General features: G+C 35.3%; 1 protein-coding gene across 5 annotated transcripts in view; it reads right to left on the bottom strand.

The window, feature by feature from the left end:
- Positions 1 to 11567, bottom strand: part of LOC124425635 (trichohyalin) — an 85783-nt gene extending 74216 nt beyond the window's left edge. For all 5 annotated transcript variants that reach the window (XM_046966203.1, XM_046966205.1, XM_046966204.1 and 2 more), the window contains exon 1: positions 8663 to 11567. In XM_046966203.1, the coding sequence (XP_046822159.1) occupies positions 8663 to 9451 (789 nt within the window). In that variant the 5' untranslated portion in view covers positions 9452 to 11567. The remainder of the gene's footprint in view (positions 1 to 8662) is intronic.
- Between the last annotated feature and the right edge of the window lie 1997 nt (positions 11568 to 13564).

The following is a 13564-nucleotide window of genomic DNA, read 5'->3' as shown; positions in this document are numbered from 1 at the left end:
TTGCAATAATAATCTCGGTTATATACACACAGACATATATGTATATGTAAATACATAGATAGATTTGGAACGTGAATGTCTCGGATTAACAACTAGCTCGATTGCGTCCTTGCATGCCAACGGCATCACGGTGTCTTCGTATGTAATGTATTATATCTATCTACGTACGAGTTGCATACCGATGGCATCACGCGGTGTCTTCATGTGTACAAACACTACGAAATGTCATTTCCTCATTAGGCGGTCTAGTAGTTTCTATACGTATGTATGTACATACGTACGTACAGTGCACACACAAATTGTGGCTTATGGTGGGTCTACGTTGTTCATGTGATTAAATCGTGCCAATGAACACCTTCAAAGAAAATTATTTATCACAGATTGATGATTTAAGATGATTGTTCAGATAAAGAAATTATATCTTTTCTTTATCTTTTTTTTATTCGAAGATATCGGAAATTAGATCAAAAATTATTACTTCTTCTTTTTTTGGTTCAAAAATTTTCATCAAAAAAAAAGGAAAAAAAAGAAAAAATGAGAAGGATACACTTACAATCCAATAATAAAATAGATACATAATCTTGTATATATATATATAATAATTGAGAGAGATTATTTAATAACGTAGAAAGAAATGTACGGCTGCCTATCATCTGTTCGTTTAATCGAAACAATCGGCTCCTATCCTGTCGGACTATCAAACCGAATTATTAATCGCATTAATTGCTAACACGGAAAACTTGTTCTGTCATTATTATTTATCGAAATTGCACGATCCTTTATCGGTAAACAGGATCTTCTTCATCGAAATGTGTAATATATCGTAACAATTACAAATAGAATACAAACAGAATACAAATTTTTTATTAAAAATTCATGCGATTTCCGTTAATATCTAATATGTTTTTACTCGTCGAACGATTAGAATCAACCAATTATATATATATATATATATATATATATATATATATATATATATATATATATATGAATTTATCGATGTTAACGAACGAACGCATCGGAAGTTTCGTGAAAACGTGAATTAAAAGATTAAAGTTGAAATAAATCATATGAATGTAGTTTTTTAATCGTTAATTTATATTTTTAATTTTTCATCATTTCATATCTCTGAGAGATAATAGTATTATATTACCATGAAATTTTTATCCAAGGAAAAAGGAGAATTCTTGTAAAACGTTGAATATGAATCACAAGAACTCTACTAATATGCACGGTATCTATACATATATACATATATATGTATATATATATAGATATATATAGGGGGAGAGAGAGAGAGAGGGAGAGAGAGATGTATATAAATGTGTACACGAACACAAGTATGGGAACAAGAATGTCATACGTGTCGTATAAGAGCACGATATCCGTCTATATCGATCGGCCTAAATCTAACGAGGCGGATTAGCGAGACCCTACGCCATGTATGTAGTTACATACGCCATACCTATCATGACCGCATTGTTCTTCTCGGTTCGAAAAACTTCACCTTCCTTACTTTATTCTTATCAACCTTTGAACATTTAATAATTTACCTATTCCCATAACCGAAGCAAATCATCATTTTTACGTTTCTGTTTTTTTTCTATACCATAACAACTTTAACGTTTTAAAAAGTATGAAAAAATTGTATATATATATATATATAAATATATATATATAAATATATATATATACATATATACACATACATGGAGAGAATAATTAATATAAATTATTCAATATTATAATTGTTGCAATTTCTTTCAATAAAGAATTCTTCAATTTGATTATTTTAAGAATTCGATGATTTTAATTATAAACAAATATTTCAAATAATAAATTTTTCATTATAACCGAGTAAGACTCGTTTAGCTGCTGGATAGTTTTTTCTTTTCTTCTCTTTTTTTTCCTTTTCTTTCTTGAGCAATCGATTTCAAATTACTCGGTTGGAACAATTTTTTAAATATTCATTAATTTGTTTTGCATTAATGCCATTTTTTAATAATAATCGATTTTATATATTTCGTTGTTAGAAAATTACAATAATCGAGAAAATTTTCGTACGAAAAATTATACATGGTTTTTCTCGTAACCGATGTAACAAATAAAAATAAAAGAAAGAAAAAGAAATAAAAAAGTATCCATGCAAATTTTGCATTTTATTGTAATAATAATAATCAATGTTTCCTTTTTCTTTTTCTTATCTTTATTAAGTAAGAAACCCGAATAAATAATTAGTACTAACGCGTAATAATATCTAAATCAATATATAAAATACATATCTATTACGTAGCCAGTGTACAAAAGTGTACGTACATTTTATATATATAATATATATATATATATATGTATGTATATATATGTATATATACAAATATATATATATATATTATATATGTATATATATTATATATGTATATATATATATATATATTATATATGTATATATATCTATATTATATATATGTGTATATATATATATATATATATATATATATATATATATATATATGTACGTATATAATATGAAATATATATATTCGAGGATATTCTATGCGACATGACAAACGATTTCTTATCTCTGAACGACAGAACAGCTGTGAGAGACTTCTGACATTTCATTGGGTCGGCAACAGCAACAAGCAAATAATTAAAATCTTCCTCTTCCTACGTTTCTCGTAACTAATTTTTCCTAACCGTACTCCTGACAATCACGTTTAATATCTACGAATTCGTTTTCGAATAAATATACTTTAATGAATGAGATAATTAGAAGTTTTATATTAATTTCGTATCTGTAATTGCATTTACGAAGATGTTTAAAAATCGAAAGAGTGAAAATAAAAAAACAAAGATGAAAGAAACTTATTGTAAAAGTTTAAGGTTGCTAATTAACAAGAAGATATCTGTTTAAATTAATTCCTTCTGTTGCAGTATCTTTGAGATAAGAAAAAAACAAGAAAAAAGGGGGGAGAAAGAGAGAAAGAGAAAGAGAAAGGACAGGGTGAATCAATGAGTCTCCTCTTTGACTCGATTTGAAAGAGCAAATGTGTAAGAAGAAAAACGGAGACGATGCAGGGCCGCTATACTCATTTACAAATCTTTTTCATTTCGAATCGTGCGTGTATATACATATATATGTGGACATATATATTAGATTGCCCAAGTATTGTTGGAATTTTCAATATAACAAATATTTTCCAATATAGAAAATATGTTCTTTATTTGAATATACCATAAAATATTAAAGAAGTATTTAAAAAAAATTTTTTTCCACAATGTTATTTATTTAGATACAGTATATTAAAAATTTTCTGATAAAAAATACTCTACGGTGTTATGTTTATTTTTATATGAAATGTTGAAAGTTTCTAATTAAAAAAAAAATTATCAGTAAATAGTGTCATGTTTATTTAGACATAAGAAGATATCAAAAATTTTTCAATACAAAATGAAATAATACGTATTATTTGTTTATACAAAAAAATGTGAAATAATAAAAAATTCTGACATTAATTATTGCCCGATCCGATATAATAAAAAAAGTTATAATGCTTAAAAAAAAAAATGTAAAAAATATTTTTTAAGTAGATATTTTCATATGAACGATTGAAACCTAATCGTTTTAATCGATCGATAAACGTGTTGTTGAACGAAAGAAAATTTGTTTCGTTTGTAAATTTTGTAAAAACTCAACGTCAATTTTGAAATGAACAAATAATCGAATGAGATGCAGCAAGAAGACTTCGATTGATCGTACGAGACGATTCAATAAAACATGAAGACTCGACTCGTAGTACATTTTAATAAACCTTTCAACGAAGCAGAGAAAGAGGGAAAAAGAAAAAAAGAGAGAAAGAAAGAGAACACGGCCCTGAGAGTGCAGCTGCTAGACGAATCAACGACCGTCTTCGTCTCGCATAACGATTTCACACGGCACGGATGCAAGCTGTTTGAATTTTGCTTGTTCTATCTCGTTGCATATGGGATATACCGGTATACCCTTTTATAAAGAATGGACTTGGATCCTGAGAAAGTAATCCCGTCGATGAACCCAAAAGAAAAAGACGAACAACAGATGGCTACGAACTTCCGACTCTTTAGACATTCGACGCAGAAGTCAAATCGATAATATTACAATGAGTCTGGCTTTGAAACGAGTTCAATTTTTTTTTATTTTTATTGTTAAAAAAAGGAAGAAGAAAAGAAGGAAAAACGAAATGAAAGAAAAATAAAATAAAATTTATAAGATCGAGAACGATTATTTAGGAAAAATAAAAAAAGAAAATAAAATAAAATTTATATAATCGAGGACGATTGTTTAGAGAAGAAAAATAAATAATTCAATTGAAATAAATACGAATCAATTCGTTTGTTCTTTTCTTCTTTTCTTTCTCTTTTTTTCTTCGAGAAAAAAAGAAATTTGGAATTTGTATAATCGAAACTAATTATTTCGAAAAAAAAAAATTAATTTAATTGCGATAAATAAAAATCAATGTTTTTTTTTTAATCCTTTTTGTTATAAAGAAGAAAGAAAAAGAAAGAAAAAAAAGAACATGAGATTTCAATATTATTGTATAAATATGGTTGAGTGAAATTTATATTTGAAGGGATTATTTTGAAAAATAAAAATGAAATTTGATTCCAATGAATAAGTAAATATTATGTTTGATAGGAGATTAAAACAAGAAGAAGAAGAAGAAGAAAGAGTACATAAGATTGATGAAAATTAAATAAGCAATTACGTAACTATTTCCGTAACCTCTTCCAAGTTAAATTTGTTACGGATTGATAAATCAAATAAACGAGCAAAATTAGAATGAGAGAAAGAGAGAAAGAGAGAGAAAGAGAGAGAGAGAGAGAGAGAGAGAGAGAGAGAAAGAGAGAGAGAATATTTAATGCATGCAATTATTTTAAATAAGAGAACTTGTACATTTATTTCACGATTTCTAACTTTCAATGCTGTGACCCATAAACTGTTCTTCCTCGTAAAAAAAGTTCCGTTAGCCGTTTATTTATAAATATTATCCAACGGGAAGAAAAATGTACTTACAGCATGTATGTATATATATATATATATATATATATATATATATATATATATATATATATAATTATATATATAATTATTAAAAAATTGAATACATAGGCAGTCAATTTCGTTAGCAAAATGTTATCTATCTAATTTATTTTATTAATATTTTTTATATCGTTGTTTAAGTAAAAAGGAATAATAATAATAATAATATCTTTTATATTTACTACTTCTTAAATTATCATTGCAAAAATACTGCGTATATATATTGATAAAAAAGATGAAATGAGATAATTAGAAAAAAAAAAATATATATATATATAGACATATATTATATATTGTCCATTAAATAGACAAATAATATATATATTTTTATATTTATTTATAAATAAATATAGAAAAATATATAAAATTATATATAAAAATATAAAACATATACATATACTTCTGTCTATTTATATCATCACATTTATTTTCCATTTCGTTGTTCAAACTGAAAAAAGTATATTTTAATGAATTAACTATTGTTATATCACGAGAATCAAACTTTTCTAAACGATTTTCTAAGCCCCAAAAGAGGATTAAAATCGAACAGATTATCAAAGTTTACGAACCAAGAGTTCTTTCGAGCCTTTTTCATATTATTCTAATTGTGAAGCGCAACGATAAAAAATGGGTGAGAAAATCGTATCTAGCATTGCAAAGCGACGGCATTTTTTACGACCTACTTTCGGGTTATGCCTATTTCAAGGTTCGTATAACACAAGTAGCATACGTGACCCACGACGGATAAGGAAGATTAATTTTCCAAGCATCTTTTATCTCACTCACTTTTATTTTCTCAATTCTTCTATTATTATTTTTTTCTTTTCCTTTCTTTTATTTTTCTTTTTATTTCTTTTTCTCTCCTTACTCTAATATACTCATTCTCTATCCTCCTCTCTCTCTCTCTCTCTCTCTCTCTCTATTTTTCTTACGATACTGAAATACCTACGTTCCTATCATCGCTCTAATGTATTTTCTAGCAAAGAACCGAAGCACCAAAGTTCTTCGATATTAATGGATGAGAGCTTGCAAGAAGCCTCCATCGTCGACTATCGATCGATCGAAGATACCACTTGCACTTTGAATGTCGATAAAGAGAGAGAGAGAGAGATAGACATCCCTTGAATAATTCGTTCCTTTGCATTTACCTTTACCGGGATAAAAAGAAGGAAAGGAGAATAATGTTTCATCGAAAAGCAGGCTGAGATCGAGATATTCCTCTAATTCTCATAATATGATTCTTTAGAATCGTTCATAATTCAGAATTCTGCATAAAACAATATCCTAATAATTATCCTAATTCTAATATTTATATATATGAAGATAATTTAATAAGATTCACGGCTTTCCTTTTTTCTTTCTTTTCTTTTAACGAATAAATTTCATTCTTAAAGCGAAAGTTTGAAATTTGAATAAAAAAAGGAAAGAAAGAAAGAAAGAAAGAATGAAAAAATAAGCCACTAATTTTTAAAATCGACCTTGCATATATAATAAATCACCTATATCAAGATTATATACTGTCCATCTCGATTTCGAGTAAATTTTATTTTATGCTCGATAGTAGTTAATCACATTGTCGCGTTCATCTTAATAAAACAGTCTATGGATAACACTCAACGACGTATTGTTCTACCTACGAACGAACGGGATAAATCTTTTCGAGTTTCAAGACAAGTCTTGAAAGACGAGTTATAATCCAAAAGCAAAGAACAATGGACTATATGCGACACACGCGCGCGTGCACGCACACACACACACACACACTCACACACATGTATATATACGCGCTCGCATGCATACATATATCTATAAGTAAACGTATCTATATAGACAGTTGGTTCTCCTATATACGTGAAAATTAGAAAGGTTTAGAGACGGGTCGACGTAGAAGAAATAAACGTGGGCATACGGCCAGAGAATCTCAATCTTTCGGATTCTTCTTGCTCTTAGGAGCAATGACTCACGTCCACCATCGAGCTCTGGACCACCGATAATAGAAACCGTGCGGACATGCACATATACACAAACTCTTAGTCGAATCATAAGTAGCAATACCATGCTGAGAACACGTCCGATTGACTCCGTCAAACTGGAATAGAATTCAACGATATTCGCTCAGCGGGATTCTCAACACAAATTGGGATCCTTTTCTTTTTTACCATTGAACTATGATTTATGATTTCGCAAGAAAAGAAAAAAGAAAAAATTATGATACAAACAAAAGTGACAAAAGAAGAGATAATAAAAACAAATAAAATGTCGATTTTTATTGACACTATATCGAGAATGATACGATTTCAAAGAGATCGATCTCTCAATTTCAAAGTAAAGACTCTTTACTTTAAAGAAACGATCTAATCCGATATAAAGTAGATAAATAATAAATCCAAAATACAAACAATTTTTTCGAATCGCATCGATCGATCGAACCTTATATATATATATATATATATATATATATATATATATATATATATATATATGTAAAATATTACATATTATATATATACATATATATATATATATATATATATATTAAATTATATATATGTATATATAATATATAAATATACATATACATATATATTAATATATATATTAATAATTCAACAGGTGTGCGTCTACTTGTGTGATGACCTAACGACTTTACAGAAGAGATTAGAAAAAAAATTATTCGGCAAAACGAATAACGCGTATCGTTTCAATGCGTAGCCTCTCTTTTGGTCAAGGATAAATTCAAAGGACAACGGGGGATTGCATTTCGTTTAATAGTGCTTTTGTTCGTATAATTGATCGTAAAGCTCGTAGGAAATCACGTAGATGAAGGTGGCTCCCCCATCCAAAGCGCGACAATTTTTTGGACAATCAATAAAGCGTGCGTCACGAGGCATCGTCGATTCTGACGGATGATATCCTAAAAGGGGATAGCATGTTCAACAAAAGTTCGAGAAGGAGTGTATGACAAAAAAGTGAAAGGACGAACAGAGACATTGTGGTTATAGAATTTTTCTCGATCAAAAGTACAAGAAAGAGAAAAGCACATAGGAATGTAGCCATTGTTTCGCGCAGACGTTCGACTCGTCCGCGCACCTACACACAATTCCACGAGTCATTACGAAACACAAGCGCCTGGTTTTGTAGGAAAACCTTTAAGTGGATCTCGACGTTCTCGACCGATAAAGAAAAAAGAAAGAAGAAAAAAAGGAAGAAGGAAAAGAAAAGCTTGGGTACTAGAATCGATCGTATTTGATTCGTTGAAAGGTCAGAATGATTTTCTAAAAATAGAAAGTAGAAAAGAGAGGAAAAAATATAAAATAGTACGCATAAGGCACCCTGTTAGGGATTAAACGAAGAACAGCACTAAGAGTGATATCATCGGAAATGGTAATAACGGCAATAACGGAAGTAACGATAGCAGCAACGATAACAACAGTGACAGTAACAATAACAGCTAGCGACAGCAGCAACGGCAACACCAGCAGCAACAACAGCGATAGCAGCAGCAACAGCAGCAGCAGCAGCAACAGCAACAGCAGTAGCGGTAACAGGAGCAATAGCAGCAGCATTCAACGTCCAACTGACCTGATTCTCCGAGTTGAGTAGCTTGAGCTGCTCGTTGATGAGGCTATACTTGGTGCTCTCTTCCTTCCTAAGGGCTCGTTCCTTCTTCAGTTCCGGACTCCAAAACGTCTTGATACTGTGCATCGAGCTACCGAGCTTCTGATTCGTCAGCTCGAGTTCTTTCTTGAGATTACCCAATTCTCTTTGTAGATCGTTGTTCTGATGTTGGAGCTCGCCGATATAACCACCGCTATCTCGCAGCATGTGGGGATTTGGACTTTGCCTTGCCGATCTTGATCCATAAATTTCATCCTCGAGATATAGGCCCCGATCGCGACTACGTTCACGCGGTTCCCGAATCGGTACGAATTCTCGATCATGATCGAGAATACCAGCCGAAGCACGATCGAGACTAGTGTACCTCGTCGACATGCCCGCCGAGCTGGACATGGCGGGTCTCGAGGCGCTTCTGGATCTGTGATGTCCGCTGCTACCCCCGCCCCCTGTCGACATACTCCTGCCCCTCTCCTCGAGCATGACGGGACTGGCGAGGTCCTCGTCGCGAGAGTAGTACGGGCTTCCCAGCTGATGGTGATGGTAGCTACCGTATCCAAGGTGCTCAGGCGAGTTGTTCCCGCTACGCGTGCCCCTCTTTCGTCCTAGAGGACTTCCGCGACCGCTCGCGTAACTCCTCGAGGGGCTACGGTCGACGGTCGGTAGTTCGCCGACTCGACGACCGCTTCGCGGTGAGCGGGTGCCGCCTCCCGGACCTACCACGCCGCTGCCGCTCGAATAAGGATCGCGAGACATCTCGCGACCACCCCCTTTTCTCTTTTCTCAAGCCCCTACCACACCAGAATATACTCCCTCTCCTCTTTCTTTCTCTCTCTCTCTCTCTTTAGTTCTCTCTCTCCTCTCTTCTTTCCTCTCTTCTCTCCTCGTCCCTTCTCTTCTTTTCTCCTTCTCTTTTTACAGACCAGGAATTTGTGACAGTCAGCCTAGTCCTTTGACCGACTCTCTACGATCAAAACCTATCTCCACTTCTTTCTTCCTTTTTCTTCCCTTTTTCTTCTTCTTATTCTTTTCTCTCTCTATCTCTCTCTCTCTCTCTTTCTCTCTCTCTCACTCTCTTTCTCTCTCCTCCTACTTTTAGCCTCCCTTCCGATCGAGCACTTTCAGTCACACCGTCGCGCCCTTACACTTTCGCACGCATCCTCATAAATAACGATCCGTCTGGCTTGTTCACGAAGCACCAGCAGCAAGCAGCCTCTCTTCTCCACCGACCTCTTTTTACTCTTCTTATTCTTCTTTCTCTCAGCTCTGCTTCCTCTTCATCGTTCCTATGCCAGCCTTAGATCGCTAACGAGCCTCCCTTCGCCCCATTCTCACTATTTCTCACGAAGTTCTACACCGTCGGCGAGCACGTGTGCTCCTAACACCCCCAAAAACTGATCCCCTTCGGTTCTCTTTCACTTCTTTTCTTACTCGTCCGATCCCGGGATCTTTTGTCCGTTCGAAGGTGAGGTCTACTCTACGCGAAGGTATACGTTCACAAACTAGGATCATCGATGTTAAGAATCGTAGCAAATCACCGAATACTCTTATCTCTTTTCCTATTATATTCTTTTAACGTCATAAAGCCCATCATCGGAATGTACCGATCCATTGTCGTCTCATCTCCAATCTTTCTCTCTTTTATAACGGGGCCTCCACCTCCACCTTTCCTAACTCCACCTCCTCCGGCTCGTAACGTACTACGCGCGTGGGTCAGTACGTACGCGTGAGGTCACGACCCTTCTTCGTCCGCGATCGATCTTTGACCTTCTTTCGGCGACGAACCCCATCGAGCGGAGCCCGAGATCGAGGGGGAGAGAGAGAAAGACAAGGATGCTGAATATCTACTATTGCTTCTTGTTTTATCCGAAACTATCTCTCTCTCTCTCTCTCTCTCTCTCTCTCTCTCTCTCTCTCTCTCTCTCTCTCTCTCTCTCTCTCTCTCTTTTGCAGTCTCCTTTTCAGCCTCTTTCCAACCTTCCACTATTTATCCTATTTACTCTCTCTTCCTTCTATTGAATTCTCTCTCTCTCTTTCCCTCGCCTTCAAGAGGCACACCGGACTAGATGAGGATGAGATGGTATTCTGAACGCGATTGATGAAGGGTGTAGAACAAAATACTGTGTACTATCAAAGCTACGCGCTCTTCTACGCGACCGTTTCACGTAACTCGTACGTAAGCTCCCTCCTCCTTATCGATCTCATCCTCTCGCGACTCTTCCGGTTTCCGTAGTCGTCGTCGTCGTCTTCGTCTCGCGTTTCGTGGTATCCGAAATGACTCTTTCTCTCTTTATCTCTCTATCTTCTCTCTCTCTCTCTCTCTCTTTCTCTCTCTCTCTCTCTCTCTCTCTCTCTCTCTCTCTCTCTCTCTCTCTCTCTCTCTCCGATACTATTTAAGACTAGAAGAATGACCAAGAGAGGAAGAAGCTATTAATTCAACCGGTACCATCACCAACACTACCGATTCATGATCGTCCTCCACCATCACTAATATCACCTATCATCACCATCGCTACCACCACCTACCGCCTTCTTTTTCTTTTTTCTCTACCTCTACTTCTACTTCTTTTTCTTCTTCTTCTTTTTCTTCTTCTTCTTCTTCTTCTTCTGCACCAGCACTAGCGGTGCCAATTTTTACCGGTAGCACCACCAACGGCACCGCGCGCGCGCACACTCCCTTGGCTAAACACACGCAAACAAACAAACACACCCACAAACATACGCACACCCGACACGGAACGTTAACACGTCTCTCTCTCTCTCTCTCTCTCTCTCTCTCTCTCTCTCTTCTTTTTTCCTCTCTTGTCACCCTGTCTCTCTCTCTCTCTCTCTCTCTCTCTCTCTCTCTCTGTCTCTGTCTCTCTCTCTCTCCCTCTCTTCCTTTCAGTGCGCGCACGCTCGCTCGCTCTCACGTCCCTATCCCTATCTTTCTCTTTCTCTCTCTCTCTCTCTCTCTTTCTCTCTCTCTCTCTCTCTCTCTCTCTCTCTCTCTCCCTCGCCGACGCGCGTCCTCTCTCGTGCGTCACGGAGAGAGAGATGCCGAAGAGAGAAGAGATTCACGGCCCACGACGGATCCGCGCGCACTGACACTGTACTCTAATGCCGAGGCAGCCACACCGAAGGAAAACGACGCCAGGCAAAGACCACCCTCTCCCCACCACTGAAACCCTCACTACTATCACCACCACCGCCACCACCACCACCGCTTCCGCTACCGCCGCCGCCACTACCCACCATTCCCGCCCTTAAAACTTGTTACTACACACGCTCGGTACTACTACGAGCATCACAATCAGCACCACCACACCACCACCATCACCATTACTACTACTTCTACTACTACTAGTACTACGGCCATCATCATTTCGTATTACGATGCTAGCGCCACCATCCACGTCACCAACGTCATCGACGACGACGACGACGACGACTACGACGACGTCGACGTTTATTGCCCGCTCGATTCTCTTCTACACTCTAAGCCTTTACTCCGTACGCCTCCCCCTCCCCCCTGATCACCCCCAATCACCATCCTTCGACCCCTCTTTCACTCCATCTCCTCTTTTCTCCTTCACCAAAACCCCCTCCCCCTACTCCACCTTTCCATCCTGATTCTCTCTCATCGACTCGCGCCCCACCCTCTTCAAAGTCTTGCGCGTGTTGTGTTCTTCCCGGCGCGCAAACGCCCCCGCAAGCGCATTGATATTGAAATGTCGAGAAACGATCTTTATTGTGGGCGGCAAATTTTAATAAAATTTTTTTCTCTTTGTCATTCTTTCTTTTTTCATCTTTTCTTTTCTTTTTTGTTCGATTTTGTTCTTTTTTTTCTCCGGGTCTTTCTTTCCCTTTTAATTTATCGAAGTCGTTGATATCTGATCGATAGCATCGGGGATTTATAATTGGAAATTTTACAGATGGGGTTTGCTTTCTTTTGGCGCGTCGATGATGGTATTACACGTTCGTTCGGCGGGATTTTTGAAACGTTTAATATTTAATATTAATGTTTTATGTAAATGTCGAATTTAATATAAAAAAGAATTTAATAATATTCGTCGATAATATCTTATAAATAGACCAATCTTCGGTTTATTTAAAAAGTCCATTCATTTGTGCTTTTAAACATCACTGAATAATCGTCTATATGAAATGAAAATAGAAATAGGACTCATTTGACAATTTGATTAAGTTGAAAATAGTATTTATGGTAATAATAATAATCTTTTTATTATATCGATAGACGGCCGGGGCATTTTAAGAGTAATAGCCAGCACTGAATGCACGTTCCAGTTCGAATCTAACCTCCCTTCGCTCCTAACGACCGTTCGCCCAACGTACGTCGTCGCAATCAATGAAGCTACGATTCACCAAGCAGTGCCGTACGATCATCGACCATCCTCTCTATCATTATTATTTCTAGTCTTATTTATGAAAGAGACAAAAGAAGAGAGAGAGAGAGAGAGACATGGAGAAAATATATCTCCTCTAATATAAATTATAAATAATAATAATGATAATAATTATAATAATAATAATTAAAATATATAATAATTAAAAAGAAAATTAGTAACCTCTCCCATATATCGTTATATAATTACATTTATTATTTAAATATTAGACTTCAAGTGTGTGTGTGTGTGTATATGTGAGTGTGTGAATATATATATGTGTGATTCATATCAATTATCATTCTCTCAAAGATCTAAGAATGAACGGTTACGTGAATCATGCGACCTAGCCGGTATATCTATGTACATACTTCTTATACAATTTCTAGCACGTGAAAAGGTACTGTAACACGCACGTGTTCGATTATACAAAAAAGAATAATGTCTTATCAACAAACGACGCTAGTCAATTGGAGAAACTTAT

Source organism: Vespa crabro, chromosome 7 (assembly GCF_910589235.1).
Source record: "Vespa crabro chromosome 7, iyVesCrab1.2, whole genome shotgun sequence".
Taxonomy (NCBI): domain Eukaryota; kingdom Metazoa; phylum Arthropoda; class Insecta; order Hymenoptera; family Vespidae; genus Vespa; species Vespa crabro.
Note: the sequence above shows the minus strand (reverse complement) of the source record. Positions and strands in the feature narration are given on the sequence as shown.